The sequence below is a fragment of the Carassius auratus genome, chromosome 8 (genome assembly GCF_003368295.1).
Source record: "Carassius auratus strain Wakin chromosome 8, ASM336829v1, whole genome shotgun sequence".
Taxonomy (NCBI): domain Eukaryota; kingdom Metazoa; phylum Chordata; class Actinopteri; order Cypriniformes; family Cyprinidae; genus Carassius; species Carassius auratus.
Window position 1 is genome coordinate 13,751,546 of NC_039250.1, and position 17,133 is coordinate 13,768,678.

The window sequence follows — 17,133 nt, forward strand, 5'->3', positions numbered from 1 at the left end:
TTAGCTAATGCCTTACACCCAACACTGTGAGCCAAATAACTTCAGTCTTCTCTGAATTTTCATTTTAAATGTGCATTATTATCATTACATTCATATTGACTATGCATTTGCATGCATGAACAAATAACTACAATACAAGTGTTTTGTTTTAAACCTGAAAACAATCTACGTACGTTTCAAGAGAATATTAAATACAATACTTTTTCAAGGGAAAAGTAATAACCGTAACCTAATGAATTACTCGGTAATGCCAAGTAACACCCAACACCGTGAGCAAAATAACTCCAGTCTTCTCTGAATTTTCTTTTACATTTTAAATGTGCATTATTAGCAATACATTCATACTGACAATGCATTAGCATGCATGACCAAATAACAACAATACAAATCTGGAATGGTATTTCGTTTTAAACTGAAAACAATCTAAGTTTCAAGAGAATATTAAATACAAATACTGCTCTCAGTTTTTCTCTCAAATGTCCATTTTAATGTATTTTATTGCCATTACATCAATATTACCAATGCATTTTTTTCAGATGCACAAACAACTACAATACAAATGTTTTAAACATGGAAACAAGAGAATATTAAATAATAATTCAAACTGTATGGCACTATAAATAGCATTATATTGAAAAATTAAGAAATTAAAAATGAAAATAACGTTGTTAAATTGCTATGTTGAAGCATTTCACTGTGTGATTGCGTGGGTGTGTGTGTGAGAGAGAGTACTACACACACTCACACAAACACACACACCTAGGTAGATTTGCGTGGTTTCAGTGTGAGTGACACGGAAACTTTGACGCTGCTCGTTCGTACAGTACAGTAGCTCACAGTACTACATGTGCGGGGCGGAGCTTCGCATGCAACATAACATTGACAGCGCAAGGTTGATTCAGTCTGGCACGACAGGAACTCCGAGGCTACAGATGCGTCGACGCTGGCTTAATTCAGCTTAGAAACCTAGTCCTATTACCATGCAGACAGGAGGAGAAATCCCTCCGTGTTCACCGGCGAGCAACTGAAGACCGTGGAGTGGAGCTCTTTCGTCATGACAGCAGCACTGGAGATGCGCGCGGGGCTCTCGTGCGCTCTGTCTTCAGAGCGAGATAGCTAGACTTTTCTAATCTTATCTGTAAACCTTTTATTATTCCTCCACCAAGGAGCTGCTAGTGGGATTTCCTTCGTCAGATTAGACTTGTCTCCAGCTCGCTTCTTATCATGGAGATGCCGACGGACGTCTTACTAGTGACTGCAAACGTCGGATCACTGTTTGACAATGTAAGTCTCCTCTGTTTAAATCCCTCATCATTTTCCAGCTCAAAATGCGCAGTGTAAAAGAGTCGACGCAGCGAATTATTCTGGCTTTAGTGATTTCACAACTGCTTCTTTCGCAACTGTAACGTACGCGGTTGTTTTACGTTAGTTAACCTGCTGCTGAACGCTACCTGTGTTTCTTAAAAACAGTCGTTACGTGAATAGGCCAAAACACGCTCCTTGAATAGCGGACGCTTTAAACCGCTCCGAAAAGCGCGTTTAATTATTTCAGTCTGTAAATGTCAGCCTATATTATTTTCTAACTCAGCCGTTGTTATATTCTACTTCGCCGTTCATTAGGGACGCCTTCTTACGTCATTCTGCGCTGTTTTATTAAGTAGTCTGCTAGTAAAGTTGTAATTCAAACACACGCTAGATTGACGCCGCTGTTGATATTTCAGCCTTGTGCGTTTCGTAGAAAGTTAAAAGGAGTTCAACTTTTAAAACGCGTCTCCGTTCCGTTACGCTGCGTCTCGCTGTCTTCGAACGCAAGAAGGCGTGCTGCGCGAGCGGCAGTGACGCTTCTCTCTCATCAGTGATGGAGCTGCACCTCCTGGAGCGGTGCCTCTCTAGTGATAAACCGTGCAGCAGTCAAACACACTTCAGGGATTCTTCACTCCACTGGGCCTTTCTCGCACTCGAGTCCCCCAGCTAGAGTGATCTCGTCTCCCAGTCACGGTGTGCTCTCTGACAGCACCTCCCCAAAGGTCTAAGGACCTATCACACACTGTGCCACCGGCCTCTGTGTGTATTCAAATAAAACAGGAAACTGACAGACAGTTGTGAGGTTTTTCAAAGCGCTCCCGCGAAACTGTGGAGCTGAGCTGCTGCTGCACTATGTAGGGTGCTGCTAGACACCGTCCTGCAGTTATGGGCATCTGAAATTAGACTGGGTAATGCTAGTTTATACTGAAGAGAAAAACAAAAACATGTACAGTATAGCCTACTTGCGAATGGTAGCCTAATGTTGGCAACAGGGTTTTTAGTTACTGGAGCTAAAACCATCAAAAACGTTTTTTGTTATGGGCGTCTAGAATAAGACAGTAAGAGAATGTTAGTCCATACTTGGGAGAAAAACAAACATACATGTGAATAGAAGATTAATGTTACTATAAAACTTCAAAAACTGGTTTACCTAAAAATATGTAAAAAGTTCATTTATTTAGTTTCAATTGTGAGTTAACTAAAATCATAACAAAACTAATTGAATTGTGATGCACTAAAAAATAAAAATAAAATCTAAATGTATACTATATAGGCCTGCTATAAAAAATACAAAAACACAGCCAAATCACTAAACTTTATATATATATATATATATATATATATATATATATATATATATATATATATATGTTAGAAGTTCATGGCAAGCTGTTTATACATTTTTCAAAATTGCTAGAGCTATTAATTTTTATGTTTCTTGTATTTTTACTAGTATCTTTTTCTGTTTCATTCCTTATTATTTATTATGTAGTCGTTTTTATTCTTGTGTAAGTAATGATTAAGTGCTAGTGACTTGTTTCATTAGAGTCCATATACAGTATGTAGACTATTGGAATTTGGATTCTCATGAAACTAGTCAGTGTTAGTTTTCACTAGTCTCTGTTGAATAACTGTCTACATGAGTTGAATTTTAGGGAACCATGATACCTTTAAAACATGAAAACTGCCCACTAACTTAAATGGACAGTGAACATTTTGTTGAAAAAAACTTTTTAATGATTATGCTAGCAGCAGGTGACGGTGATATACTGGGAAAACCATACACAGTAGACGGATTTTTTTTCTAATAGTATGTCACACAACAGTTTGAGACTTTTACATTGGATTTAGCTCAGTTTGTTCATCAGTTTTTTTTAACTTGCGTAGGTTGTCCGCTTCTTGTGCTCAAGGCATGCTTGATAACAGAGTACAGGATTGTGCAACATTTCTAAATGTTTGCATTTCCGGATGATAAAACACAAAAAAATTATGCATGTTGACACTGATGGAGGGCACAAGCATTGTCTGAATGCAAGCGAAACTCATACAACACCCTAGAGCACTTTTTTTTTTCTTTCTTTTTTTTTTTGGACCACTCACATTTTATTCAGAAAATAAAAATCTAGTTAAAATCTTGCTGTGGAGTTAATTCCCCCTCATTCTGTGCATGTTCAGGCCAGATTTTCCAGAGTTGTTGTTTGGTCGTATTTGTTAGAGCACTAGCTTCATTGTGTGTATAGAGAACCGAAGCTACAAGTGGAAATTTGGCCCCGTACCCAGTTTCCTCCGGCCATGTTTGGCTGAGAAAAAGCACATGTCACAGTCCATTGTGACTATAAACAGATGAATATCTTTTCCCAAAGGACTTCAACCCTTCCTCGCTTCTTTTTTTGAATAGGTCGGTATAAATGCTGTAGAAGACTTCCAAAAATGGTTCTGTTTTTGCTATCCACAAGAAGGACCTGTCAAGCTTTGAAACAGCCTTGAGTTTAGAGTGTTTAGCTATGATTCATTATGTTTAATGAGGTGATAACATTTGGGGTGTATCTCACAGAAAATGTTGAAATGTCCTGGCCTGCATTTCCTAAAAGCATAATGAGCCCAGTGCTAATGGTTTCTGTGTACCTCTGAGGCCCGGTGATTCACCCCCAAGTCAAAAATAAAAATAAAAAGAAGAATAATTATATATATATATAATTATAATTAATATATATATTACAATTTCAGTTTCATGGAAATGAAAGCACATTTTTTGACACTTTTTTCAGTATATATTACATTTTGTACAGCAAATATTGTCTCGATGTATACTTAAATGTGATTTTGTAATATAATATTTCAAAATATTTAAATAATATTTTTTACGTACAGTAAAATGATAATGCTACAGTACAAAATAAAAACCCTTCATGTTGCTAAAAATAAGCGTCATTTTGTTAATGCGTAATATAAATCTATAACGTGTTTTGTTGTTTTATTTTATTATTCACACAAAAAATAATCTGCGTATTAGATCTCACAACTATAAAGTTTTCACATTTGGTCTTGAAAATGTATGGCTGCAATTCGTAGGGCACCTAAATAGCTTTTTTCCATAAATGATTTTGTATTTTCTTGTTCTGTCATGGCAAAACAAGTTAAAGACAATACATTTATGACAGCTTTTACTTGAATTGCATTAATTCTGTTCTCGTATTCTTGAGTGAAGTGTGTCTCAAGCCAAAGAGATTTCTGTCAACGCGTTTTTGTAATGCCTCGAATGTTTTTGACAGTGCATGCGTGTTAGATCAAGTCATGCAGTTATAACAGATCGCCCAGGTGCAAGCGTGTCTCATGGGCTCTTTATCAGCGCTTCATCAGAGCTGGTTAAAAATATCCTGTCCCCCGTGACAGTGTCCCCTGTAAGATACAGTGCAGTGCAGTGTTTACCTGCCGTTTAAAAGCATTCCAAGTCAGTTGACTTAGTTCTTGTGTGCTATTTTAAGTCGAATGTTAGCACGGGCTGGAGCTGGAAGCAGGAAATGATGCATTGCAAATTTGGGAAATCCTCTTGAGAGATGAGATGAGATGAGATGAAGGAAGTTTCCATTGACCTCCCCACCCTTCAAATTCACTAGAACTAAGAACACAGAGATAGAAGGCATGTGCGCGACAGTCCATAAAAGGTCTTTACAAGATCAAAGTAACACTGTAAATTGCATAAGATGCAATTCTATTCTAGGCCCTGTCAAATTCACTACAAGTCAATGTGATCCTGGGACTCTTTCACTGGCCGTGCAGTCGAATTCTCTTGACCTGGTTTCACCGCTTGCTTGATGGGCTGTGAAGGGAGTGGTCAGTGTTTGCATTTTTAAGTGCTCATAGCATGAAAGAGACACAAAAGAAGCAGAGCAGTACAGCAGTGTTTCAGTTTGCCTGCAGACAGACCGGCAGTGCTCTGCTCTTTATCACAGTTCTACCCTTTACCTTACTGCAGAAGAAGTGAAGTAAATTTCACACTTGTGGTTATAGCAGACCACAGAGGCACACAACTGTGACACTGATAAAGCCGGTCTGTTTTGTAGCAACCAACGTTTTTAGGAAGAGGAGAGAGATATCTTTGAATATGTTGTGTAACATTTAGTCATTTTGTGGTTGATTTTTTAACTGTTTATTTTATTTTACTAAATGCTATACTTTTCCTTTGAATAGTTATAGTGAAAAGTGTTCATTATTCATGCCCCGCATTATTAATGAATCTGCAGTTTCACACAGAATTGGCAGGTTTTCAGTCGCAAAAATTTCTTATGTATTTATTAAACATTTGGCTATGATACTTTAAACTAGCAATAATGAATGCAGTAACAAAAAAATAATTAATTAATTTCCAAGTTATAAAGTTTTATAGATTTGTACCAAAATAAATGTGCAAAAAGTCCATATTCCGTTTGGAATCCTTGTGAAAAAGAAGAAAGAAAAGTTGTGCACTTGTAGTGTAGTAAAAATAAAAATCTAGTGTTCGTTTTAACACACTTAAGTGCACTTTCAAAAAGTTTGAATGTTTTCTCATGGTTTAAAGTGCAAGAAATAATTATTATAAATGTGTAATTAAACATTAGTTCCCCGAATAGCACAAATGTTTGTTTGTATACGGCAGTACCATATTTAAGAAACAATAGAATTACTTATGAAACGTACGTTTAACTAATTTTAGCTGCATTTTATAAAAATTTGAATGGTGATAATACAACATAAGTTTAAATGCATGTTTGAAAAAATAAATTGCATTTACACTTCAGTATATAATTTTAAAGTATAAGTATTGTAAAAGCATGTACTTCTTTTTCCCAAGGGACTGCTTGAAAAAGCTGTAAAAGATATCACACATATAGAACATATCATAGAAACTAGTTCTCATTCTCCACCTTACAGCTGAAATATCTAAGCTTGCTGTTTTTTCAGGTCAGTTTTAATTCATTTTGCCGACTCACTCCAATGGCAGGCATTTCAGAAATGCATAACCTACAGCGGCAGGGCACAGATCTTCAGATGCAAATAAACACAAGCACTGCTCCATTCACTGGATACTCCCTCAAACTAATCTCATATTACATTTTTGAATATAAGCAGAACGTCTGGTCCAGTTTTCATCTCAGTCTGGTCAAGAAACAGAGAGAAAACATTGAAGAAAAAAACTGAAGAAAAAAAGTTATTGCAACTTTTTATCTCATGATTCTGACCTTTTCTGACTTCTCTTCTCAGAATTGTAAGATATAAACTTATCAAGACTTAAAGAGTTATAAAGCCAAATTCTGAGAGAAAAAAAGAGAGCGACAGAATTGGGAGTCAACTAAAACGTCACAATTACCTTGTACCTTGATTTTTTTATTCATCATAGTGGAAACTGCTTCAATATTTTATGTTTGACTTTTTAATAATATCTAAAGTATCACATGTGACTGTTTGAAACCTGTTTCTTCAGATAATGGTATTTCAAACATTTTATCAATGCTTTCCACCACACACATGCACACAGTTTTTCATATATTATTCATTCAGTTTTTTTTATGTTGATTCTTTTCTTTCATATGTTTGTTCATCTTTTCAATCACACATTAGCCAGATTTAAGGATGTAGTTAGACATCTGTTCTGTCATCAGAATATGTTGACTTTCTCTCTTGTGTAGTTTGGCACTAGTATAAAAGTAGAAGGATGTACTGTACTTTTACCTCATGGATGGATGACGTTTAGACTCCCCATGATAAATATCACATACAGCTGTTTAATTGTTTTATCATCATTAAAATTCCAACTGTAGAATACAAACTAAATGTGCAAAGTGCAAAACAAACCTCTAGTGTACAGTCTGTGCTGTATAACTATTATTATACTGTGTGCTGTCAATATGTCTGTCTAGTTTAAATAACTTCTTATCCTTTTAAGATGGATGTAATCATGATGGAAGCGCTTGTTATTATTGGGCATATTCAGGATGCCTTTAAACGGTTTGATGCAGACCTACTGTATAGTGGCAAGATAGCCTGTAATGTCACAACTGAAAGCACTCAGAAACCCTTTATCCAGTGAATCTCATCTGCTCTGCAGTTTAAAGCTCACAGCGTGGGTTAATCTGACCATGCTGTTAGTATTATAAAAGTGGCCTAACAGGGAAATCTGGTTGTTGTCTTCAGGTGGGTGATATTGAAGAAGACTGGCTGCATGAGTTCTTGATGGTGAGTTTGATGCATTTCACATGTCCTTCATTCAAACACACATCTGATGATGCTCAATGTAGCGTTGTAGAAAAGCTGTTTTTAAACATGCTCTTTACTGTTCTAATGGTCACACAGACATTGTCAGAGATGTCCATCTGTTCAAACCTGCTATATATATACACACACCTTTGCAAAGTGAACTTTACTCTGCTAAACGGACACTGTAAACCTAAAGGTGTTTGTCTCATGTATACAACCGGTCTTTTGTGCACCATAAAACCCTGTTATGTTATCTGCTGTTGTCATGTTGTGAGCACACAGAAGTTGAATCACAGATTTGATGATTTTCCTGCTAGATATAATGTGTATATGATCTCTGTAGCCTCTTTTACATTTAATTGCCATCTCAGTTAATTGTATTTGAAGTTCAGCTTGTTCTAAATTGGCATGACAAAATGTCAAAATACATTGTCCAGGGGCATTTATAGTTTTTCATCAGTACTGAGGCACAGGCCCCCAACAAAAAAAGTGTGCCAATGTTTTGATACACTTTTAAATACTTTATTGGATGTAAATGGATATAAATCATCTTTAGAGTTAATCTCAAGCTGCACACACAGTAAATAACTGCTTCATCAATAGAAGACATTAAAAGCAATATAGAAAACATGATAGAGTTTTGTTTTCTACAGTAGATTGTAGACACATATCCATCTCTAGTTACTGTTTCAGTGTGAGAAACCACTGCAGACAATCCTCTACATGAGTGAACAGTCTGAAAAAATATCAAATTGAACCATGAACAGTTTGAAAGTCATTTCTATAGGAATCAATGCACTTAGGAGTTTCACATCCAGATTACGCTCATGTTCAGGTTGTTCACATTAATTTGCTGCTTTGGGCAGTTGAAAGCGGCTTGGTTTGAATGTGAATTTCATTGCTACAATGTTAACAATGGGCTTTTTTTTTATTTAATTTATCTGAAATATCAATATTATCACAGCAGCTTTAGGCTTTTTTTTTTTTTTAAATAACAAAATGTTCTAAATAAGTAATTTTTTGAGCTGTGTTTTTAAGATGTCTGTGCTTTTTGTGCTACGTCTTTGAGATTTCTGTACTTGTGATTTGCTTATGGATCCTATTTTTATGCGGATCCATTTTTAAATTACAGACTTTTTGTTAAACTGTGAAAAAAGAGAAAAGAAATTCAGGGTTAAGTGTGTGGTGCAAACTGTTAAGATGAAACTGACATGAACAACGCAGTGTTGACCAGATCTAGCTACCCACAATACTCTAATGGTTAGGAGTGATTATCTTTCTTGCTTCCTTCTACAGACAAGTTTCTGAAGACTGAAAAGGTATCATTGACATCACTGTAAATGTAGAAATGAGGCCATGTGTTGATTCATTTTTCTGATGTCAAAAAATGGGAAATTTTAATAAGTGATGAATTAGAGTTCTGCTAATTACAGTATGTATTTTATTTGAAATCAGTGTACTTATATGATTCTCAGGATATGATCCTTTAATGAATTTCGAGGTGCAACAGTGGATAAACACACTGGAAATAATGGAATTGTCTTATGTAAATCATATCTCCTTAGACGGTGCAAAAGCATAAGCCATGCTTCGTTGCCCTGCACTTTCAGGAAGTTGGTGGAAAGGACTATATGGTGAACATGAGCCACGCAGAGAACTTTTTCCGGTGAGATTTTTGTGAGATATTGCAAATTCTGGCCTACAAACTAGTAACCTTATTAAAAGTACTGTACCGTGTCAGTATCTTAAAGAGCAAACCACTGATAACAGTGTTTGTATAACATGAAATTTACATGAATAACATACAGAATGTTTACAAATTACAGTGTTTATTGTTTCTCTATATATGTACAGGTCCTTCTAAAAAGATTAGCATATTGTGATAAAAGTTCATTATTTTCCATAATGTAATGATAAAAATTATACTTTCATATATTTTAGATTCATTACACACCAACTGAAATATTTCAGGTCTTTTATTGTTTAAATACTGATGATTTTGGCAGACAGCTCATGAAAACCCAAAATTCCTATCTCAAAAAATTAGCATATCATGAAAAGGTTCTCTAAACGAGCTATTAACCTAATCATCTGAATTAACTAATTAACTCTAAACGCCTGCAAAAGATTTCTGAGGCTTTTAAAAACTCCCAGCCTGGTTAATTACACAAAACCGCAATCATGGGTAAGACTGCCGACCTGACTGCTGTCCAGAAGGCCATCATTGACACCCTCAAGCGAGAGGGTAAGACAAAGAAATAAATTTCTGAACGAATAGGGTGTTCCCAGATTGCTGTATCAAGGCACCTCAGTGGGAAGTTTGTGGGAAAGAAAAAGTGTGGCAAAAAACGCTGCACAACGAGAAGAGGTGACCGGACCCTGAGGAAGATTGTGGAGAAGGACCGATTCCAGACCTTGGGGGACCTGCGGAAGCAGTGGACTGAGTCTGGAGTAGAAACATCCAGAGCCACCGTGCACAGGCGTGTGCAGGAAATGGGCTACAGAGAAGCAGCACTGGACTGTTGCTCAGTGGTCCAAAGTACTTTTTTTGGATGAAAGCAAATTTTGCATGTCATTCGGGAATCAAGGTGCCAGAGTCTGGAGGAAGACTGGGGAGAAGGAAATTCCAAAATGCCTGAAGTCCAGTGTCAAGTACCCACAGTCAGTGATGGTCTGGGGTGCCATGTCAGCTGCTGGTGCTGGTCCACTGTGTTTTATCAAGGGCAGGGTCAATGCAGCTAGTTATCAGGAGATTTTGGAGCACTTCATGCTTCCATCTGATGAAAAGCTTTATGGAGATGAAGATTCCGTTTTTACAGCACGACCTGGGACCTGCTCACACTCACAGTGCCAAAACCACTGGTAAATGGTTTACTGACCATGGTATTACTGTGCTCAATTGGCCTGCCAACTCTCCTGACCTGAACCCCATAGAGAATCTGTGGGATATTGTGAAGGGAAAGTTGAGAGACACAAGACCCAACACTCTGGATGAGCTTAAGGCCGCTATCGAAGCATCCTGGGCCTCCATAACACCTCAGCAGTGCCACAGGCTGATTGCCTCCATGCCACGCTGCATTGAAGCAGTCATTTCTGCAAAAGGATTCCTGACCAAGTATTGAGTGCATAACTGAACATAATTATTTGAAGGTTGACTTTTTTTGTATTAAAAACACTTTTATTGTATTGGTCGGATGAAATATGCTAATTTTTTGAGATAGGAATTTTGGGTTTTCATGAGCTGTATGCCAAAATCATGAGTATTAAAACAATAAAAGACTTGAAATATTTCAGTTGTGTGCAATGAATCTAAAATATATGAAAGTTAAATTTTTATCATTACATTACGGAAAATAATGAATTTTTATCACAATATGCTAATTTTTTGAGAAGGACCTGTATGTCTGTGTATATATGTGTATATATATATATATATATATATATATGTGTGTGTGTGTGTGTGTGTGTGTGTGTGTGTGTGTGTGTGTGTGTGTGTGTGTGTGCAAGAATTATATTATTTTTTATCCTTTATCCTTTTTTATAGGACCATAGAGTCCAAACATGTGATGGCTGACTTCGACAGAGTCTGTGTTTATGTAGACAGTAATTTCAAGGCTGTTGACAGTTTCACGGTGAGTGATATGGCTGTTTCAGTATCTGGCAAGATGATTTCACTTGGTTACTTAGTGATTTAGCTCATTTGAAACACATCTAACCGTCATGCAGTCAAAGTGTTGACTTCTGCACCAACAGAGCTGTGGTTGCTTTGAATGTCCACTGGGTGGTGCTATACAATCGTTTTGAAATCTACCAGTACTCACTTCATTCACCTTCCTGTTATTGTAGTGCAACTTCAAAGTTAAAGAATAGGCCATCCACATAAATTAAAACTTTTTTAAGGTTATTTATTTATTTATTTATTTTTTACTATGTATTTATTTAAGGCGAGACACTGCAGGTGAATAGGGAAAAAAAAATAACTAATAGTTATCACCTTACTTAACCAGTTGATTGATTACCTTGATTATTGCAAAAAAATTTTGTATTATAAGTTTTCAAAAATGTTATGTTTAAATATGCAAATGAGGCATTATTTAATGAAATATGTGCTAATTTGCATAAATTTCTAGTGCAAAAATCTGAACACTAGATGAAGTCAGTTTCAAATTTTTTGAAATCATATTAGAGTCAAATGTTTTTACAGAGGGAATTCTGGTTATCTTTCTTTGTCACTCCATAATTCAGAAAATACTTTGAACAGCCAGAAAACAATATATTTTCACAATTTTGGGGGGAATAAAATGTTGTATATAATCAAGGAAAATATATATGAACAAATCCCTCTGTAAAAACCTTCAGAATATAGACAGGAATAAAAATGTCAAGTTTGGTGTGTGTAAGTGCTACTGAAGTGGAGATTTATGGCTCAGTGTTGAAGAAAAAACTCATTTTGAGAAAACGGCCTTTAAAAATATGTTTTGTAATTGAAATCTATTGACACAAACAGATAAAGTGCTATAAAAGAAACACTTAACAGTGTCTTTTAGATGTTTTCCTTCCACTAATTTGAAAAAGCACTTTATGAAAAACCAAAAAGCCCAAAATCTCAAAATTGACAGGTGCTTGAAAAAACAGTGTTTTTGCCTGCAGTGTCTCACCTTAAATGAATGAGGACATGGACTTTCAATGTCAAAAAAAGAAAGAAAAGACAAAAGAAAGCACAAAAACAGTACCCATGCAAGTTGTGCTCTATTTTTAAAGTCTTCTGAAGCCATGCAATAGTTCTGTTTAACAGACTGCAGTTAAATTTGTTTTAAAATATGTATAATTGTTCCAACAGTGAGCTGCTGCAATCAGATCATTGTATGAGTGAGATCAATGGATCAGTCCAATTTGTGAACAAATCAAACTCATAATTTCACTAACCCTTTAGCTGATTTTAACTGGTCAAAGTGCTACAACAGATCATAAAATATTAAGTTATGCAAAATAAAACATACACTGGGGTCTAATAGTCTGTGAAAGACCATATTGAAAATGAGGATTCAGAATCTAATTTAAACCTGTAAACAGAAAATCTAAAACAACAACAAAAAACTTTCTAAAAGTTAGATATCTCGTTTCTAAACAAAAATACAAAGACCTCTTGAGTAAGTCCATTCTTAGTCAGCTGCTGTCTAACAACAGTGACGACCAAAGACAGAGCCCTGTGGCACCCCTTTCATTACTCAGAGTAAAATCTGTAAAAAGAGAGAAGTTGCTGGTGTTTGGCAGGGTATTAACCCCCAGCCCACCCAGGTGAGAGGTACTGTGTGTGTGTTTGTACACTATGTGTTACGTCTGTACCTTGATGGACTGGGTTAATGTGCAGGAGTGGCCAGGCAGCGGGCCGAGTCAATACGTTTAACTCCAGATTAAAACTATTGATTTGGCCCTCTCATCTGAACATGATAAATAAACTTAAGTTCTGCGTCTGTGAGTGAGTGAGTGTGTATTTGATTTGTTGATGCAGGAGGATCAGTGAGGTTTTTTGTTTTTTGTTTTTTGTATGTGGACCCTTTGCCAAACCAACTTCAGTTTTTGTTAAAAAAAAAAAAGTACGTAAAAATGTTTCATGTTTCTACATGCCCATTCACATACATACACTAAAATAGAGATCAGTACACTCACAGCTGTACACCTATCTTCATCAATCAGGCCAGTGCAGCATTTAATAAAAAAATATTGACCTAAAAGTGATTTTTTTTTATCTAACCACCATTTGTACGATGAGTGTGCCAGACACTCTCTGCATTTACACGCACACACACACACACACACATACACACACACACACACACACACACACACACACACACACGCGCGCGCGCAGACACACACACACACACACACACACACACACTCACTCACTCTTCCCAGTCAAGCGATTATTCAGAGCCCTCAGAAAACTAATTACAAATCAATACAGATGATGTGAGACAAATGAGAATGAAGGTGGGTGTTAACACAGACAGTGACTATGTGTGTGTGTGTGTGTGTGTGTTAGAGAGTGTGTGAGTGGGTTCATGCACTGCATTGAGGACCTTCATTATAAAAAGTTGCAAAATTTCAGCAAGATTAGTTTATTTTATGCCATCACAGTAATTTGCTTTAACTATCAAAGAGACAAATTTTTCCCATGCCTCAGTGATATTTTAAATATAATAGGTCCTTGTCAGCAGTATTTAATGATATCTTACTGCAATACAATATATTGGCTATTAGTTCTTTAGCTTCAAACTGTGGAATAATCTAAATCTGGAAGTATGTAATTTGAAGTCAGTTGTCTTTGTTCATACGCTAAAAAAAGGGGTCAGTAAGATTTATTAACATTTGAAAGAGTCTGTTTCATTTGATCAAAAATGCATTTTATTTTAATATACTATAAAATGTAATGTATTCTTTTGATGCAAAGCTGAACTTTCTGAAGTCTTCAGTATGATCTTCAGAAATCATTCTAACAATTCTGATTTGCTGCTCAAGAAACATTTCTTATAATTGTCAATGTTAAAAGAAAAGCAATTTTTTGAAATGTAACTTTTTGATGAAAAACAAAACTGCATTGTAATTTTATACTAGAATATAAAATGCTAATTATCCAAACTTTGACCTCTTTTTAAAAAAAGTCAGAATCCAGTCATTTCCCAGTCTCCCTCCCGAGTCATTTCTTGTCCCTCCATAGCCATGGCATCTGGCTAGTGCATGTGCCTGCTGTAATATCCTGTATCTCAAGACTGGTCACCTAGAAAGCATTGTCATATTAAAAAGCATAATTCCTTTCACAAGATTTATATATTTCTCCTGGGATGGGTATTTGGAAGAAAGCATGGCTGTGTGTGTGTGTGTGTGTGTGTTTATAGTGTGGCGTGCTTCATGTCAAAACATCCCTCAACGGCGGGTCATTTTTCTCTGCCATGCATGGGGCTTGTGTTGGGCCAACAGCAGGGCTCTGTGTTTAATCCCTGTGTGATTGTTTTAATTTTCTGTCCGTATTGATCTCTGCGGGACTGGATTGATGTGCGCTCACTGGAGCAAGCAGCTAGTACATTAAATCCATTCAGCATGCTGTCAGAAAAGGTTTGTGTGTTTATCGGATTGGCATATCTGGATGTTACCAAAACTAAAAACCATAGGGAAGTCTGTAATGGGATAGTTCAGAAAGATTATTGACTTAATAGTGTCTTGAAAGTCAGGGTTTAAAGATTATGATGTGTGCACATCATCAGCATCTTTCAAAATCAGAACAGCTCTTTAGACATTAGGGATCTCTGTTAACCCCTGCTTGTGCATGACTTTAAGCAGTCAGATCATTAGCCCAGTATCCAATCAGGACATTATTAAAGCTTCAATCAGAAGATCACGTGAAATCATTCATGATTGTTTGTTTGTCTGTTTGACTGATTGATTTATTTGTTTTTAGGCTCTGGGAAGCATGTATTTCATCCACAAGTCTCTGAAAAATATCCAACAATATGACTTCAGTGGTAAGTTTTTAAACTAATATAAGGTGTCATGGTTGATTATCATTCCAGGTCATACCGTAAAATCAGTATAACGTAATATACAGTCTCAGCCTGATCACCCTTTTAGGGGTTATTTATAAATAGTCAAAAAATATATAGAATAAAATATTTGTAGAGTGGTCATCTGATCAAGCACTGTAATCTGGATGAGCTGAGATTTATTCAAGAATATATGAAGGCTGAATGATGTAAATAGACAGAGTCAGTTTTTATAGAATTCGGATAAATAAACCTATATTTTCTTGACATATTTTAGTATTTTAACATGAAAAATGATGGTACCTTACCTAAATTATCAAGTATCTATACTTATGATTAAAGTACTGTAGTACTGCCTTTAATTTATACTTATGAAAACATAAGTAACAGAAAATGACAGAATTACAGTCTACTGAGAAGCACCGCTGGATGCGTTAAAGTAATTAGAATTCAAATGTTCAAAATTTAGGTTCATTCATATAATTTAATAAACAGTACTGGTTCTCAAAATTATTTACTAATATATATTACAGTATTTATGTAAATGCTAAATTGAATGTCTGTTTGATGATATGGTCATTTATATACAGAGATTATGTTGTGAAGCGGATTAAAAGTTTCAATATTTCACATGTGAATCATATTTATAAGATACTTGTTTTGTACAAAATCTGTACTTTTAATTTTTTCTAATAAAGTTATGAATTTCAGTGAAATTCACACAAAATACCACATGTTGAAAACAAAACATTAACTGCCATTAACTGATAAATTTCCATTCAACACAAAACAAATAAATGTTCTGCTTTGACTCATTAGGTTAGAGTCTCTGATAAAACGGGATTTAACCTCATAAGCTTTTCCACTAGGCTTCATCTGTTCTAGTCACAGCATCTCATGAATAAGCTCTCAAGAAGAGGACTAATAGAAGAGCCATTAAGATCAGCGGACCAATGAATCTGGTCCCTATCAAATCAGTGTCTCATAGATCCGGCGCTCACAGCCTACAGCCACGCGACAGCTCTAACATTAGTATATTGATTTTACATTTGCATGCTTTTCTTACAATATGTCTTGTTTGTTTACCCCTCCTCCTTGTAGAGAAGGAGTTTATAGCTGTATCAGGCCATAACAAGTACATGGGCTCGCTGGGAGTAATTACTACCATAGAAAAAGAGAAATTCCCTAAGAACTTTTGGCCTGATGTAAGTGTGTGTTTCTTTTTAAACTATTGTACTCAATTTTTATTTAGTTCAGAATCTCTGGTATCACACACTTCTTTTTTTGAATACATTATTAAGGTTTATTTTGCTTGTATTGCTTAAATGTACAATGCACAGAGCATTTGTGTGTTTGCGAACTCTGGTAGCAGAGCAAATAAGTTCCTCTGCACTATTCTTGAAAATTACATTATTACTAAAATACAGTTAATTACGATTCCAAAAAAAAAAAGCACTGTTACTCATATTTGGTCTTTAAATCTATATGATTGCATCCTTGGTTTTCATATGCATTTGTGTGTGCATTTAATTACAGTTTAAGTGGTCCAGAAAAGGCTACATGAGGACACGATGGCTCATTAACAACCAGTATGTTTGTGCACACACACACACACTCACACACACACTTCACCTTTCTATCATGTATGTGTTTTGGGCCTTAAACACTTTGTGTTAGCTGTGTGTTAGTGGAATCGAGTGTCATCAGAAGTGCATTAGTTGCAGACATGTGGCAGCAGCACAATAGAGGAGCACTGGAAGCTGAAGACTGAGTGAACTGTCTGAGAGCCTGTGTACTCCATCCTGTCAGCTAATGTCCTGCATCAGTCACAGACACTGACAGGATTGATAGACCCCCCCGTCCCCCAAATTAATATGTTATCTCTGTGTGTGTGTGTGTGTGTGTGTACAGGGGTTTAGACCTGGTGAATGTTCACCTGTTTCACGACGCCTCCAATCTCATAGCCTGCAACTCTAGTCCGTCAGTGTATTCTGCAAACCGCAAGGAAGCGCTCAGATACGTCATCAAAAGGTTTGTGCTTTTGAATTATTCC

General features: G+C 36.1%; 1 protein-coding gene across 1 annotated transcript in view; it reads left to right on the forward strand.

Annotated features, from left to right (window-relative positions):
• The first annotated feature begins 762 nt into the window (after positions 1-762).
• Positions 763-17,133, forward strand: part of LOC113107359 (type I inositol 1,4,5-trisphosphate 5-phosphatase-like) — a 28,477-nt gene continuing 12,106 nt past the window's right edge. The window contains exons 1-8 of the mRNA XM_026269806.1: positions 763-1,284; positions 7,477-7,518; positions 9,105-9,205; positions 11,084-11,171; positions 14,999-15,062; positions 16,182-16,285; positions 16,617-16,669; positions 16,992-17,111. Of these exons, the coding sequence (XP_026125591.1) occupies positions 1,225-1,284; positions 7,477-7,518; positions 9,105-9,205; positions 11,084-11,171; positions 14,999-15,062; positions 16,182-16,285; positions 16,617-16,669; positions 16,992-17,111 (632 nt within the window). The 5' untranslated portion in view covers positions 763-1,224. The remainder of the gene's footprint in view (positions 1,285-7,476; positions 7,519-9,104; positions 9,206-11,083; positions 11,172-14,998; positions 15,063-16,181; positions 16,286-16,616; positions 16,670-16,991; positions 17,112-17,133) is intronic.